We start from the raw sequence: 17,762 nt of genomic DNA, 5'->3' as shown, positions 1-17,762 counted from the left end.
GGCTGCAGCAGGCCTCTTCATACCTGAGAGTGTCCAGTTTCCAGTGTGGATCCTCTAGTCCAGCAGATAGCAGCTTCCCTCCTGAGGTTCCTGGATGATTGTAGCTCAGGTCCAGCTCTCTCAGATGGGAGGGTTTGGAGCTCAAAGCTGAGGCCAGAGAAGCACATCCTTCCTCTGTGATCAGACAGCCTGACAGACTGCAAACACACAAAACAACACACATGTCACATAATCTGAGAGTACTGTGAGTGCTGGAAGGTTACTGCTGTACTGTGATACTGCCGGCTACTGTGGGGTTACATAAACATTGTTACTGATCATTTTCTAGTCACAACCAAACACCCACTAATGTACACTGGTAGCTCTCTTATTCATCTCTAATGTTTCAAGTTCCAACAACAGAGTGAGAAAAAAACCAACATAAAACATGTTCATGCAAAGAGATTAAAACTAAATAAACTCAACCGGTTTGAAATCTTATTAACAGAGACAATTCTATGCAGGTTATGAGTTTATGCATTAATTTAAATCAAGATTTAGGTGGCCATCAGTTTAACAGGTTGATGAATCCTAACCTGAGTTTTTCCAGAGTACAGTGTGGACTCTTCAGTCCAGCGGACAGCAGCTTCCCTCCTGAATCCTGCAGGTTGTTGTTACTCATGTCCAGCTCTCTCAGACTAGAGGACTGGGAGCTGAGAACTGAGGACAGAGCTTCACAGCTTCTCTCTGAGAGGTTACAGCCACTCAGCCTGAAGAGACAATAATGAAGAAAAAACAAGCAATAAGTTGAAAAGACAGCAGAATATTTAAGCTATGATATAAGAATCAAAACTATCTCTGTACTTACAGAGCTTTGTTGGAGGCTTTGACCACTGGCAGCAGCCTCAGAAGAGCCTCATCTGAAGAAGAGTATTTCTTCAGGTCAAACACATCCAGATCTTTTTCTGATGACAGTAAGATGAAGACCAGAGCTGACCACTGAGCAGGAGAGAGTTTATCTGTGGAGAGACGTCCTGAACTCAGGGACTGTTGGATCTCCTCCACTAGAGAACGATCATTCAGCTCATTCAGACAGTGGAACAGATTGATGCTTTTCTCTGCAGAGAGATCCTCGTTGATCTTCTTCTTGATGTACTGGACTGTTTCCTGACTGGTCTGTGAGCTACTTCCTGTCTGTGTCAGTAGACCTCGTAGGAGCGTCTGATTGGTCTCCAGAGAGAGACCCAGGAGGAAGCGGAGGAACAAGTCCAGGTGTCCATTTGGACTCCGTAAGGCCTTGTCCACAGCACTCTGGTAGAGATGGGTTGGTTCAGGTTTCTCTCTGAAGACTTTAGACCACCAGGAGGTTGTTTGTTTTTCTGCCATTAGATTGACACCAGAGTTGTTGAATGTCAGATGGACATGAAGAGCAGCCAGAAACTCCTGAACACTCAGATGGACGAAGCAGAACACCTTGTCCTGGTACAGTCCTCTCTCCTCTTTAAAGATCTGTGTGAACACTCCTGAGTACACTGAGGCTGCTCTGATATCGATGCCACACTCTGTCAGGTCGGATTCATAGAAGATCAGGTTGCCTTTCTGCAGCTGCTCAAAAGCCAGTTTTCCCAGAGACTCAATCATCTTCCTGCTCTCTGGACTCCAGTGTGGATCTGTCTCAGCTCCTCCATCATACTTGATGTTCTTCACTTTGGACTGAACCACCAGGAAATGGATGTACATCTCAGTCAGGGTCTTGGGCAGCTCTCCTCTCTTTTTGGTCTTCAACACCTCCTCCAGAACTGTAGCAGTTATCCAGCAGAAGACCGGGATGTGGCACATGATGTGGAGGCTTCGTGATGTCTTGATGTGGGAGATGATTGTGCCGGCCTGCTCCTCATCTCTGGATCTCTTCCTGAAGTACTCGTCCTTCTGTGGGTTGGTGAACCCTCTGACCTCTGTCACCATGTCAACACACTCAGGAGGGATCTGATTGGCTGCTGCAGGTCGTGTGGTTATCCAGAGGCGAGCAGAGGGAAGCAGTTTCCCCCTGATGAGGTTTGTCAGCAGCACATCCACTGAGGTGGACTCTTTAACATCAGTCAGGATCTCATTGTTGTGGAAGTCCAGAGGAAGTCGACACTCATCCAGACCGTCAAAGATGAACACAACCTGGAATTCTTCAAACCTGCAGATTCCTGCTTCTTTGGTTTCAGTAAAGAAGTGATGAACAAGTTCCACCAAGCTGTACTTTTTCTCTTTCAGCACATTCAGCTCTCTGAAAGTGAATGGAAATATGAACTGTATGTCCTGGTTGGCTTTGTCTTCAGCCCAGTCCAGAGTGAACTTCTGTGTTAAGACGGTTTTCCCGATGCCAGCCACTCCCTTTGTCATCACTGTTCTGATTGGTTCATCTCTTCCATGTGAGGCTTTAAAGATGTCTTCTTGTCTGATTGTTGTTTCTGTTTTTTGTGGTTTATTGGATGCTGTTTGAATCTGTCTGACCTCGTGTTCATCATTGACCTCTGCAGTCCCTCCCTCTGTGATGTAGAGCTCTGTGTAGATCTGATTCAGAAGGGTCGGGTTTCCTGCTTTAGCGATCCCCTCAAACACACACTGGAACTTCTTCTTCAGGTTACATTTGAGTTTATGTTGGCAAACTGCAGAATAACTTCCTGAATGAACACACAACAAAGAAGATCAATAAGAAAATATTTGAACATTTCAGTTCATCAAAGAATGAGTATATGAATATATTTTTGTCCATCTCTTGAGACATTAGTAAACATCCCATTTATCCAGCATGTTAAATCTTTAGAGAAATCCTCTTACTGCTCTGCAGACAGTCAACCAGCTCCTCCTGCTTCATTCTCCTCAGGAAGTGCAGTGTGATCTTCAAAAAAGCCTCTCTGCTCCTCCTCCTCTGCTCTTCATCCTCACCGTCCAGCACCTCCTCATCCTCCCTCTGACTCTTGAAGCATTCTGGGTAATCTGAACTCAGAACTTTCTGGATCTCCGTCAGTTCGTTCTTCACAAAAGTGACGATGTTCTCCTCCAGCAGCTGGAACAGAATATTATATGAATGACATAATCAAACTAAAATCATGAAACCAAACATCAGATCCATGTTGGACAGACTGACAATCCACTGGTCTAAAAAGTGAAGCATGGAGATGATTGTGAACAGAATAGATGTAAAGGTAGTTGTTGTACATGTACAGACCATAAATATGGAGTCCAGGTGTGTTTGAAGCTGCTGGGCAGACTGACCACTGGGAACCTCTGAGCTCTCCTGGTCCACTCTGTGGAGGAATCATGAAGAATTAGTTCACATAATGTTTGCACCATAGACTGTTTACAATTAATGATTTTCAAACAAAACTACACCAGTTGGTTAAAGATATTGTATTCTGTCATGATTGATCATAATGAAAACCAGATGCAAACAACACTGTAAATGATAGAAGACCCCTCGGTTTCATCCGTTTAAAGTACTTACACTGCGTCATAAGAAGGGCGTCCATCTTTGAAGTCAATCCAACGACCCTTAGACCGATCACTCTTCATGGACAGACAGCTGGGTACAGGGGACTCTTCTCTCTGCTGCTGGGAACTGATAGAAAAACTAAAATTTACTGAATATACAAGATTTCTATTTCTGCTTTCACTGGTTTTATTTGGCAGTGATATCTCAAACAACCAGATATCTAAAAGGCTCCAGCAGACAACAAAAAACACAAAGCACATAATATTTTGGAGTTCACCACAGTGTATTATACATTCAGTGCTCAATATAAAACCCACTGTTCAACCACCAATGAATGAGTCTTTATCTCATTTCAAATATCAACAAACACTCCTCTTTTGGGATCCCAGCACACAAACAATCAAAAATTGTTTAGTTTTAGACTTAATATAAAAGTTGGCCAAAAAAAACAAAACCATGCAACACTTCTTGCAACTCATAAACAAGCTTAGTGATTCTCTGGAAACATCAGAATTACCTCCCGTAGTCTGGCCAGTGTGCTGCAGTCAGCTCCAGTGATTGAATGGCCTGGGAGACGAACAGTTTGATGGTAGACTTACCGAGTGAAGGATGAATTTGGAAAATAATCTGGTTCTGTAGAACGTGTCAACTATGAATGACTTTTTGTCTTGTTGCCAGGAGTTGGCAAGCTAACCGGCTGTCTCTCTGTGGACGGACTGGATCTCTTCTACTGGTGAGTAAATGCACATCCTTTTCGTTTGAAAATCCAGCATAGATATTCCTTCAGCTGACTGGTGGATGTGTGTGACACAGGGGTGTGCAGGCATAAAGGCGCTGATCACCACAATTTGATGTGATTTTGGAATTTTATACCGTTGTCAGTTAAGACTTGTTGACCTGCTACCCCACTTGAAACTGTGGCCTGTATTTATTTTGGGCCACAGCACACCTGGAAGTAAGGTGAGTTTCTGTCAGTGCTAAATCTTTCTTTGTCACTTGAGGTTGGGGTCTGCACTACGTTCCCTGATTGCAATTGCGATTAGCAATCTGGGGCTTTGGCTTTAGTAAGAGGGTGTTTCCGGAGGCATCTGCAAAACAAAAGGCCATCCAAGGGCAACCCCAGAACAGGCAACTCTGTGAAACTACTGACTCTTACACAAACTGCGCTCTGCCAACAGACCTCTGTAGCTAGGCCTCAAACAACTGCTGCTAGTCCCCATACCTTTACAACTTGTTCCCAGAGCTCTGATAATTGGTTGCAGACCTCTGAAAGTAGTACCAAAACCCCTGCAGCTAGTCCCCAGACCTCTGCATCTGAATCTACTCCCCATACCTCCTAGGGTAGTCCCCAAAACTCTGGAGCTTCTCCCGAGACCTCTGCAGCTACTCCGCAGGCCACTTCAGCTAGTCCCCAAGCCTCGGCACCTAGTCTCAGACATTTGCAGCTGGTCCCGAGATTCTGAATCCTGACTGAGAATTATGACAGCTAGCCCATCTGTTTCAATCAACAGTTTAAAGTACTTACACTGGGTCACAAGAAGGGCGCCCATCTTTGAAGTCAATCCAACGACCCTCAGACCGATCACTCTTCATGGACACACAGCTGGGTACAGGGGACTTTTCTCTCTGCTGCTGGGAACTGATAGAAACACAGACATTTACTGAATATAAAAGATTTCTATTTTTGTTTTCACAGGTTATTGGACAGTAGAAGTTATTTTATTGCCATTAAAGCTTATCTTTGAAACACACCTTGTTATAATGTTTATTCAATAGGCAGTGTTCCCACACTACTAGTGGTAGTTTCAGAAATCAATACAATTAGATGCTAGAGGCGAGATTAATAGAGAAATGTATCAATAAGCGTGATACCTAAGTTAGATTACACCTAAATTTAGAATGAAGCTAAAGCTTGTAGCTCCAAGAGTTTTAGAATATTAGTTACATCAAGAGACGCTGAACATGATGATGTATATTATGTTTACACAGAGTTAGAAGGAAGATGTAAGTTTCAGAAGGAGGAAGGTGAGGAAGGAGTCAGCCTTCAGTTTATATTGCAGTGAATGAAATCTTGACAGTGCTCTTCCTATCAAATAATGTTTAGATCTTAAGAACTGTAACTCCTGTTTGTTAGATGTTTATATTATTAGATAGACAAGGATTGTTGTTACATTTTAAGGTATTACATGTGCTTGAAGAGTTAAAACTGTGGGACTGAGAGCAGTTTAGAAATGTTTTTCTGCTCTTTCCTCACTCTGTCTGGCTTATAAAGAAACCATCACAGCTGAACATGAACTGTGCTCCATCTCACAGGATCATAGTGGACCGACAGGAACTCTGAGACCAGCTGTAAACCTCACTGACCACCAGGGGGAGCTCAGTAGCTGCTGTTGAAATACAAACCTCCAGCCAATTGTTGCCATGGATACAGCATGACATATGTCAAAGTGTTGGACCTGTGATCCATCTTAGAGTTTGTCTAAGGGGCTCCGAACAGCATTTGTGAACAATTTATGTAACATGTGATCAGTCTGTTGCTTCAGACAGCATAACAGACACAGAATTTAATCTACAGTGTATACATACAATACAACTTAATAAACTGTTTACACGGCTGATATTATTATGACGGTAAACCATCGGCTGATCATCCTCACACTCACAGATGCTCTCACTTTTTTTCTGTTAGATTCAATATGAAAACCAACTTTTGTCTCTGACTGCAGATAACATAAAAATTAGAGTTAAAAAGGAAAACATCAGTACAGCTACATAAAAAAAATATTACAGACAATTAGAGGTAATTTCATCTCAATGACACATTGTCATTGAGTTTATCAAGTTATTTATTAACAGGGTAGAAATAATCAGTTGATCTCTGAGATTACTTAGATCAACAGAGGCCTCAGTAATCATGAAATATGAGCCTTCATTAAATAAGTGAAGTCCAATCTGAAATCCAGTATCAGAATTTAAAATAACAATGTTATCTGTTTTATAGGTTCATTATGAGTCAATGTTCAAATAATAGAGCAGAGAAACAGACCTTTCTAACTAGTCCCCAGACCTCTGCAACTAGTCCCCGGATCTCTCTAGCTAGTCCCTAGACCTCTTTGCATACATTGGTTTATTTGTTGGTTTACCGGGAAGACTCATCATAATAAAACCTTTTCATTGAGTTTATCAAGTTATTAAGAATATGTTGAAGGGTAAAACAGTATCAAATGTAATGTGAAGTGTTGAGTGTGATACCTTTCCATGTTGGTGATAACCTGCAGCCACCTGATGAAGACAGACAGACGGGTTCATCTTTAGTCTTCAGTCTCATTTGATTTGTGTCTCATCAGGAAATCAAATCTGTTTCTACATGTAGACTTTAAAGACAGCGAGCTGTAGTTTCAAGTATTTGTTGTCAGATTAACTTTGTGCTGTGGAGTTATTATCAAAGACAGGAGGTCAACACATGAACCAACAGAGAGCAGCTTGTTTGTCATAAAACATCAGAGACTGGAATGAATCAAAGTTCCACTTACTCAGTTTCTTCTCATGAACTTCAACACTCTGCAGCGCTCTGCTGTCTGGACCAGGTCTGTGTAGAAGAAGAGTTTTCTGTTGATCTGAGTGGGACGATGTGCTCCATCAGCATCCTCTGTTCCTTCATCGGTCCTCTGCGTCTGCAGGCTGAAGGTACATACTGGTTTATCAAATATCACCTGCTGCCTGTTTACATAATGGTTAAAGTTTAACCCACAGCAGGAAGCAGTGACTCTGACGCACTGGAAAAACCCTGAGAACAAAGAAAGCTCTTTGTGACTGACTACATCAATACTTGAAAGGTGCAAGTTTAAATGCTATAGTGATAATTGTTTTTACTCACACAAAATAACAGCGAAAATCAGGAGCAGTGATTTGATTACTATCAAAAATCCAAACATTTACGTCTCAAAACAAATAACTAATAAAAGATGGAAATATAAAAAACAAGGAACGAAATTAGAAAATGATTAGCAGTAATAGTTATCTATTATCAATTACACAGATATAAACACAGTAGTTCTTCAGTTGCACATATACAACGGCATGAATGCACAGCCAGTGCATCAAGAATCATTTAATGAACAAATATAAAAGTGGTGTTAGTATAGTAGAGATGGTGTCACATTAGTCTGATGTCAAACAGATAAAAGGCTCAATAATCTGCAGCTTTTCACTAAATAAATATTTTTGCTTTCTACTCAACTGTTTTTTTGTCTTCTTTGTTTTTTGTGTTAAATTTTTATTTCACTTCATTCTCCCTCCAAAGTTTTCCTCCTGTGGTCAGAGAGTAACTGCAGCAGTCTCTATACAACACTGTTCATATTAATACACACATCCACACAACATCATACTAGCATTTCCTGTGAATCCTTTCAGATCCTGTCTGTGTTCCAGTGTGTAGCAGCAGAATGCAACACATTTCAGTCCTGTAAACACCAGAGAAGAAGAGACACAATCTATTTCTGACTTTCTGAACTACTGAGCAGAGCTGACATGATGTAACATTTAAAAAGTCAACACATCAGGACAAAATCATCTTTAACTGTTGATATTTGGATGATTTCCAAACATTGAAAACAGCCTGTAATCTGAGTCACTTCAACTGACAGGATGCACTTCATGTTTGTGGCTCCAGAGGGCGCCAAATCCTCCTCCATGACAAGTAGCACTCGTCCTTTAAAGGAGATCTTAGCTCCATTATTCAGTCATTCTTCTCCAAAACAACCATCAGGACATTCAACAGTGGTTTTCACTTGTGATATCAAAGACAAACTATCAGTAAGTCATTCACATGAGACACATTTCTGTCTCTGGTCCAATGTGTCAAACATTTCCACCAATTATGAGCTACTTGTACTTTACAGGAGTATTTCCATGTTGTGCTACTTGTGCTACACCTCAGAGGTACATGTTGTACTTTTTACTTCACTACATTTAGCTGACATCTTCAGTTACTTTATAAATCAAAGTCTCTGCACAGCTACACAGCTGTTTTCAATCTCTCTGGCTGATTGGCAGCGTCACAGTAACGAGCAGCAGGCAGATACTCATATAAAACCCATGTTTCCTCGTCTTCTTAAATTTCTAACTCGCTGTAGCTCTCAAATTTTTAATACCACAAACATAAAATCTACACCCACGTGTTCGGCAGACTCTTTTCTTTACGATATCTTGATTTGGCCGATAGCGGTTTTGGTCTTTGACCAATAAGCAGGACTATAAATTTCTCTGAAGGCCCAGACACACCAAGCCGACATCAGAGAACTAGACAAGTTGCATTTGAACACACTGCAAAGACGCCAGCCGACGGCTAGTTAACACTTACGTTCTGCGCCTGCCTGAGAGGGAATAACTTTCCACACCAGCAGGCGGCGGTAGTCTGTATTCATCATTCAAAAAGGGAAACAGGAAGACTGAGGACGGCGGATATACAAGCTGTTGTTATGACACTTACATGAAACAAAGCCATGCCGTTGTGAATTATCCGTGTATTAAAATGATCCGATGAGATGAAGATGAAACATGAGAAGAGACTTCTGTGTTTTTCTTCTTGACTTTACTCGTTGGCTTGCTTTCTTCACTTCCGTTTCTCTTCTCGTGCACTGATTAGTTTAATCTGAACCAAACAACGTATATCGACAAGAAGTGAAAGTCAATTGTTCGTTCCATTGCAACATCAGCGCCCAGCAGCAGAGCTACGCTTCCGCCATGTTGGACTGAAAGTGTCGTACAAAAGTAAAACAAAATGATTTCTATTCTATTGTCATATTCTATTGAAATAGCCTGTGTTGAACAATGAAATCTTATAAATATAATAAGCATTTGCGCTTCCATAATTCTGGCGTTTCCAAATTCTGTGACCTCAATAGGAATTTCAGCTATATTGACACTTCAGATGTTTTTATCAAACACTATGTTTCGATAGGTGTTGCCAAAAAAGTATTTTGGTAAGGTCCCAAGTTTTAATAGCTGTGATTTCGATGTGACATTAGAGGATCAACTTTACGACAAAAGCCCAAAGTGTCGACCAATCATTGTCAGGTGAGGTGTTCTACCGAAAGACCAGTACACTACAGCAATCTCTGCATCTACGGTATTAATATCATTATATCACAATCTTTGTTTAAAGAATATCAAAATGTGTGTCCCTCTGTAAATACTATAGTAACGCCCGTCAAAGTCAGGCCGTCAGTGTGTGTGCAGTGGATAGCTGAAATTCATAATAATAATAATAATAATAATAATAAACTTTATTTGTAAAGAACCTTTCATACAAGAAATGCAGCATTTTGTGTGCTTTATAATAAAGGAACATACAACATACATAGAATGGACATAAAACAAGGGTATAATGCCATAATTAATGTAAAATAAAACCTACTGAATAATAATAATAATAATAATAATAATAAACAATAATAATAATAAGATCAGTGTTTGCAGAATTCATATAATATATATTAATAAACACTGCAGCAGCATCATAGGATGTCTTCTACTCTATTCTTTTCTACATCAGTGGTGGAGATTTGAATTTTTAAGACGAAAACTACTTTGCCCCTCTGAGTGAACCAATCGGCGCCTATAAATAAACACACCAGAACCTACTTTTCCTGATGGACACAGTCCTTATATGTTCAAATAAAGTGCATGTAGCGGAGTAAAAAAAATGTGCAGTTTTTCACCTAGAAATAATCCAAATCTTAACAATGTTTATGTGTGGATCTTTATGCGCCGATATTGGCTCTCCTGTGGTGAGCGGTATGTTAAGAGTGTTTTTTTACATCCTCTGATTGGCTTTGAGGTCCATCCAGGACGCACCGATTTCAAAACGTAAATATTAAACGTGTTCAATATTTACGATGGGATATCCTGTTGTGTTGTTGGGGAACCCAGAGGACAGCCGATGACGCAGTCACGTGGGAAAGAACGAACATGGCGGCAAATGCGTAAGCTAATGCTAAACACAAAACATAAAGTAGTAGTGAGATGGAGCTCTGAAATGGAGGAGCAACTTGTTGATTAGTGTTTATTCAACGTGTCTCCATGACTTCATTCATCCATCCTTCGTCAATTTTCAGTACAAAGTAAAAAATAACATCACTATTTCTTCCTGCCCGTCGTCCGCCATGTTTGTTCGCACTAAACTCACTTTGGTAACTCTTCATTTTACAGGTCCGCAAATTTCATGGTAATTAGGTGATAATTAGCAAGTAACCTGTTTGAAATTTCTTTGGAATTACTGCCAAAGTAGCCCAATATTTACCTCAAAATGTATCAAAAATGACTTTGTTTGACTGTCTTGACTTGGGACTTGACTCCGGACTTTTATTATTATTATTATAAATCTTATATTTAATAATTATATTCCACTATTTCTCAATAAGCAGTAATAAATAGCTGGTAATTTATTTAATACATTTCCAGGAAAAGAATACAAAGTTAATTGATATGCTTTATTTCCATGTCTGCTGGTAAATAGATGAACATTAGCAAATACATTATTTGAAATTTCTTAAAAAAACCTCTCAGAATCATTACATGAGCTACCAGGTTACATATGTGTCGACAATAAATCACACAATGGTGAGGTTTGTGCTGATTAGAAGTGACTTCTATTAGTTTTCCACCTCTGATGAAGAGCAGACGCTTCTCAAGCCTCAGGGCCCGATTTTAACCATTACATGCTATTTTAGCATATGATTATTAAATAATGTTTATAGTAAAGTAATTTTCGATAAAGTTTGAGGTAAATATTGGGGTAATTTGGCAGTAATTCAGAAGAAACTTCAAATAGATTACTTGCTAATTATCACCTAATTACCATGAAATTTGCGGACCTGTAAAATGAAGTGTTACCGGCACATTTGATCGCGAGATTTTTCGAGATTTCACTTTTTTTTAGTTGGGACTCTTGTTGTTCATGAATGAATATGTTAGTTTGTGGTGTTGCTGTTTTGGTCAAATCGTTGCTTTCCACACACTATAGGAACAAAACTGTTAAATTTAACAGAACATGTCGTAATGTGTGGGTTTTCTCACATTTTGCACATCTGGTAAGATTTGAAAAATCTTTTAGTTTGGGCCATTCTTAAGGATAGCTCTGGACTACGAATATGCAGTGTGAAAAGTCTACAAGTGTCTCGGTTTTGGCATTTAACAGTAGTATAAGTTGTCCCAAACTAGACTGTATGTCCTCCTCAAAGCCTCGTCTCCACGGTCTCAGCCACAGTATCCACAGTGGGACTCATGTTCTCTCTCCGGGTTCGGTTCTGACAGCAGGGCAGCGCCTGCAGCACCTCTTTGAGCCCTTTGGTCATGAATATGTAGAGGAAGGGGTCCACCAGAGGGCTGAGGTAGAGCAGCAGGTGAGACACAAGCCCCAGGTACGTGACCGTCTCCTTAAAGGACAGAGCCTCCAGGAGTACGCTGAGGATGAAGGGGACGTAGAGGAGGGTGTAGTTGGCCCAGATGGCACCGATCCCCCACACCGCCCTCCTCCTCTCTGGGGTTTTAGGGTTGGATCGGGAGCAGACCAGGGCCCTCCAGGAGTCCACAGCAAAGAAGAGGAGGAAGGGAAAAGGAGCGAGCAGAGACACGGCGAACCAGAAGTTGTACTGCAGCACGGCGAGGGCCAGGATGGCGAATGGAGCGGCCCACACCACCAAGGTCACGACAGGAGAGTGCCTGATGCTGCCGCAGCAGCCGAGACACTGTGGGTAAGCCACCAGGAGATGGTGCTCCTGAGCTATGAACAGCATGAGGGTGATGTTGGTGACCACACCAAAATTGAAGATGAAGTCGGTGGCGCTGGAGGAGAAGACGGTGCCAGTCTCCATGTCCTTGTCCACACGGGGACGGCCAAAGAAGCTGATAATGTCAGAGACCAGGAGGAACATGACATGCATGGGAACTTTGTTCCCACCTGGACAGAGAAACAGAGGAACAGACATGATCAGTACTGATACTTCTCATTTCCTTCACATGCGTCTTTCTTCATGAAACTGAGCTCTGAAGGCCTCCTTCTTATTTGTACGTTGCTTTGAAAAATGTAAATATACTGTTGCTGAGACTGTGCTGATTATTACTGCTACTATTGTTAGTACTACTGTATCCATTACCACGGATACTAATAATATTATTACTAATGAGAGGCCTATTAGTAGTACTGATACTGATACACTGCTGCTGCTGCTACTATGACGTGATACCATTACTGGTATTAATAATGATGCCTCTGATACCCACCCAGCCTTTTTTCTTACTAAATCTAGAAGTATCAAGGATCCACTGGAGTTGCAGTTTTGTTTTGGGGTGCTACTGAGCTTGCCTGGCACAGGCCGAGCCACGCCCCCCGGCAACCACACATCCCAAACGGTGGTGGCATAGTTGTAAATTGTGCAAGGATTGGCGTATACATGACGTTATTGAGCACAGACCTTTGGACAGATTCTTGAGGGTGTAAATAGCCAGTCCGATGGCGGGCAGCCCGATGCCTAACGTCAACCAGCTGATCACTTGGGCCACCTGGATGGCGGCGTGTGTGGTGGCGTTTCCAGTGACGTTGACAGTGACGTTGCCAGTGACGTTGATGAGGTCGGGGACAGTCGTTGTCACTGCGCTGCTGTCAGCCATAAGAGGTCACACGGCGGCTATTTGTGTGTTCAGCTGTTCAGATTATCCTCAGAGTGCCGCTCAGCTGATGTTGTGGATGCAGCAACGAAGACAGTCTAGTTTAGGTCAAAACAAAATTAGTCCTTTGTAAGAATAAAATAACAGTTGTTTGTGCTTTAAACGTGAAACTTTCAACAAAGATTTCAGTGTGTATTTTTTGCTCCAGAGGCAGACAGTCGAGGCCAGATAACAGAGTGGCCAACCAGGTGATCTGTCACCCATGACTGCTGATGTGTAAAGTCAGTCCAAACTGGGCATAAAGCCTCAGACATTTAATCTGGCACCACTACACTGTCCTCACTGTTTTTCAAATTTGGCACCACATCAGTGTCTGCTGACTCACACAAGGAAAGCTTTATGTTTAACAGTGTACATGCTCAGGTGCAAATAAGAATAAAATAAATAAAGGTATTATCCCAAATTTGTCAGTCATCAAAAATATGGCTGAGCTTCTACACAGCGACTATTCAGACATGCTTTTGGCAAGACCGAGCGTACAAATGGGCATCAGGGAAGAGAGTTATTCTGCAGGGGTTGTTTGAGGTTTAATATTTTTTACACTGTGAAAATTAAAGCTTTTGGTTGCACTTTAAAGCTGCAGTAATGAGTTTTTGACCACTAGGGGGCAGAGAAACATCCAAACAAAAGTCCATCTACCCGCCTACCAGTAGTGTTATACCCGTTATTATTCAACAACGTTTTTATTCAACGTATTTTTATTCAGGGTCACTTGATATACTACGTCACCTGCTCTGCACGTCACTCATTGTACTCTCTGCGGCCGTCCGCAGACAAAGTTATCTGTGATACGTAAAAAACAAATGTAATCTACGGCAAAATGCATTTCCTTTCAAACATAATTGAGAATGCTATTTAGTTGTATGGAGAAGTAATCTTTAGGACACAAGGCTGATAAATTGATGTCAATACTAAAAATGTGGATTACTGCCAGTTTAGAATTCCTTTCAACATGATAGTTTTAAATATTTAATAATTTACAAGTTTGAAAAACGAAAATATAGCATAATTAGTTGAGGTTTTGGGGTGTCTCCTGTTCAAGGGCCCCATTTCTTTTTAGCCTCATTTAAGTTTCCAAAGCACGTTAATCATCCTGATCCGTCATCTTACCTGCAATAAACGCTGAGTCAACTTTCATCCATGAAGAAAACCCTCAGTTGTCATCCCAACGTGTTTTTAAAGACTGAAAAAATATGAAAATAATTTGAGATTAGTGTTGAAAGCTGTTCGAATATGTCAACACCCACTTGAAGGGTGAGAGACAAATTGTGTGTCTGAACAACAGTCAACATGTTTAGGTCCTGCTTTGTGTTTGCGTCAGGTCTTCTTGGAAGCCATTTATTGCAGCGCTGAGCCTCCTTATCTCCACACAGCTCAGCTGGCTGCTTTGAATGAAGCCTGGATGTGCTGAACACTCTCCATTGGTTTACATGGATCATTCTGTGAGTTCATGATATATTTGCATGAAAAAACTGATGTCAATATATTGCAACTGCCTTTATCTTAACTGTATTCCTCTATGTTCGTGTGGCTCTACAGAAAAACAGCATCACTCAGACACATGAATATCTCATGGCCGCTGGCACGCGAGGAGCGAACTCATAAACAACGGAAGGAAAACATACAGTAGCAGACAGCATCTGCAATTATACAACCAGCAACAATCATTGTGAATGACCAGTAGGACCCCATGCAGAATAGAAATAGTTTTAATTATGAGATTAAAGGTAGGATTAAAACAATATGCCAGATTTATAAATGTGAAATTAAAGAATTCCAACTTTGCCTCATGAATCAAGGTTTTATTTCTTAACTTACTAAAAGATGAGCTACAAAAAAGATTGTTTAAATATATATTTTCAATGAAAGTTTATTCAGGAGGACATCGTCTGAGACAGTGACACTGAACTCTCACTTTTAAACCCTCATCAGGCTGTCTGATGGTGAGGTAAAGCGGCAGAAAAACACATTTTAGACACCTCAAATAAATGCTATATTTAGAAGATTTTCACTGCTTTACCTCGCTGTCAGACAGCCCTTTCAGACGGGGATTTGAAACCGTTATATCGCTGTCTTCAGAGCCACCAGACTCCATTCACAAAACCAGTAATTTACCGGTTAGTTAGTTTGTGTTATTGTGTGACTTTCTGATCCGAACTAACGTGGGGTCCACAGCAGTACGTCGCTTAGCTTCCTGCCATCTAAGTTACTGTATTAATACACTGACTATAAGGATGTATGTATATTGTACATGTAGCAGAGTCATCATGCAGAAACCTACATCAGGTCACCATGTGGGAAAAAGGTTTAAGAAGGGCTTGAAGGGAAAATAGCATTTTAATTAATTTAAGAATTAATTAAGATTAATTAAAAGAATTAAAATGTTTTGAATAAGTAAATAAATAACGGACCCACCCTTTAAAGAGTACCACTTAGCCTGTATAACAGTTGTCCAGTTGCATTATATGCAATATGCGCTACAATAGCATGGATAGCATGTTCAAAATGATATGAAATTGTTGTGGGTGACACATCTGTCTCCACATGATGACATCTATGACATCGATCCTCTTCTAAATAAGAAAGTGACCACTGGTATCAGTGATATAGCTGTTTGAAGTTTAAACATTTTTGACCTTTGCTGTCTTTTCTACAAACCTCTTAAGGTGTTTACACGTGAGTCCCCGTTGCATTATGTACAAAAATGCACACGCATGAGTGCCAGTGACCCCATTCATATTCCTGTCGTGGGTTTGATGCTATTCCGGTGATCGACAAGAATAAAAAAAACAAACATAAAAAATGCATACAAAGCAGCCCCACGCCCCCACCTCGGTCACTCTGACCACATCTCGGTGCTGCTCACCCTCTCTACATTAAGGTGTGGCTGGCTGGAGGCCGCAGTCTCAGCATCAGGGATGTGTTTAAGGAGACTGCTGCATCTGAACGCCACACAGACCTGGAGGACTACGCATGCAATGTCTGTCACGGTCTGTCACACATCAGCAAGTGTGTGGATGATGTTGCAACCGCCAGCACTGTGACATTTCATCCCAGTCAGAAGCCCTGGATTAGGTGGTGCTGAGAGCCACTTGGATCAACCTCTTACAACCACCGCAACGTGAGGAAGGGCATTCACACGACGACGACAACGACGACCAGGTGCCGTCTGTAACAGCAAGCGGTGTGAAGAGAACACTGCTGAGCTGCAGCAAACATTCCCAGTCCCACACTCAAGGAGACTGAGGTGTTAACAGCTGTGTCTTAACATCATTAAACACGGCTGTTACAAGTTAAAAGTCACCAACAACCTGTCTATAACCAACAACGTATATTGATAAGAAGTGAAAGTCAATTGTTCGTTCTATTGCACCATCAGCGCCCAGCAGCAGAGCTACGCTTCCGCCATTTTGGACTGAAAGTGACTACCGGATGGAACATTTTAAAAATATGCATACTATTAGAACTCTTTACTTATTTATTTATTCAACCTTTTACCCGGCTGCTTCCCAGAGGAGCATAAAGAGAGCGATTGACATAAATGGAAGTGAATTAAAGTGTTCCTAGTGGGAAGTTGATTTACCTAAAAATAAAAGAATGATCCTCTGAATAACAGACGTCTCTTTATATATCCATGGACATGGACTCATTGGCGTTTTCAGTCCAAAATGGCAGCAGCGCTACTGCAGTGCCATCTAGCGGCTGTTGTCAAAAAAAGCACCAGAGTTTCGTCTCTTTGTCTCTTCTATACTCTTTATTGACCTGTGGCTCTTACCTCAGTTGTCATGGACTCAAAGGACATATCAGTGCCTCCATCCCAGACGCACTGGACCCACATCAATGTGATGGTGATGATGATGATGTCACTGCAGGTGCCTCCTATCTGGTTCTGTCCCATCTGGAGAACAAGGATACATACACACATGGATGCTGTTTATTGACTTCAGCTCTGCTGCCTGTAAAGAGAAGTAATGACAATAAAAGCACTTTAATACAGTTGGTGGCGGTAACATGCAAAGAATTGCAAATCAATCGCACATTTTTATCCATTGAAAATGTACCTGAAAGGGAGGTTTGTCAAGTATTGAATACTCTTATCAACATGGGAGGGTCCAAATATGCAGCTTTATGTACATGTGTGTATATATTTATGATTGGAAATCAATTAACAACACAAAACAATGACAGATATTGTCCAGAAACCCTCACAGGTACTGCATTTAGCATAAAAAATATGCTCAAATCATAACATGGCAAACTGCAGCCCAACAGGCAACAACAGCTGTCAGTGTGTCAGTGTGCTGACTTGACTATGACTTGCCCCAAAACTGCATGTGATTATCATAAAGTGGGCATGTCTGTAAAGGGGAGACTCGTGGGTACCCATAGAACCCATTTACACTCACTGATCTGGAGGTCAGAGGTCAAGGGACCCCTTTGAAAATGGCCATGACAGTTTTTCCTCGCCAAAATTTAGTGGAGATTTGGAGCGTTATTTAACCTCCTTCTCGACAAGCTAGTATGACATGGTTGGTACCACTGGATTCTGTAGGTTTTTTTAGCTTCATAC

General features: G+C 41.2%; 1 protein-coding gene across 5 annotated transcripts in view; it reads right to left on the bottom strand.

Moving 5' to 3' along the window:
• Positions 1-7,191, bottom strand: part of LOC119495528 (NLR family CARD domain-containing protein 3-like) — a 69,369-nt gene extending 62,178 nt beyond the window's left edge. Inside the window, exons 1-9 of one of the 5 annotated variants that reach the window (XM_037782126.1) lie at positions 6,997-7,152; positions 6,716-6,745; positions 4,989-5,102; positions 3,476-3,589; positions 3,200-3,278; positions 2,809-3,037; positions 848-2,651; positions 576-749; positions 24-197 (exon numbers count right to left, since the gene is read on the bottom strand). In XM_037782126.1, coding sequence (XP_037638054.1) covers positions 24-197; positions 576-749; positions 848-2,651; positions 2,809-3,037; positions 3,200-3,278; positions 3,476-3,589; positions 4,989-5,102; positions 6,716-6,723 — 2,696 coding nt within the window. In that variant the 5' untranslated portion in view covers positions 6,724-6,745; positions 6,997-7,152. Of the gene's footprint in view, positions 1-23; positions 198-575; positions 750-847; positions 2,652-2,808; positions 3,038-3,199; positions 3,279-3,475; positions 4,834-4,988; positions 5,103-6,715; positions 6,746-6,996 lie in introns of those variants that run through there. The other 4 variants (XM_037782129.1, XM_037782128.1, XM_037782125.1 and 1 more) reach the window with 4 other exon arrangements.
• Positions 7,192-17,762: the final 10,571 nt, after the last annotated feature.

Source organism: Sebastes umbrosus, chromosome 10 (assembly GCF_015220745.1).
Source record: "Sebastes umbrosus isolate fSebUmb1 chromosome 10, fSebUmb1.pri, whole genome shotgun sequence".
In the NCBI taxonomy this organism is placed as follows: domain Eukaryota; kingdom Metazoa; phylum Chordata; class Actinopteri; order Perciformes; family Sebastidae; genus Sebastes; species Sebastes umbrosus.
This window is presented reverse-complemented; position numbering and strand designations above follow the sequence as displayed.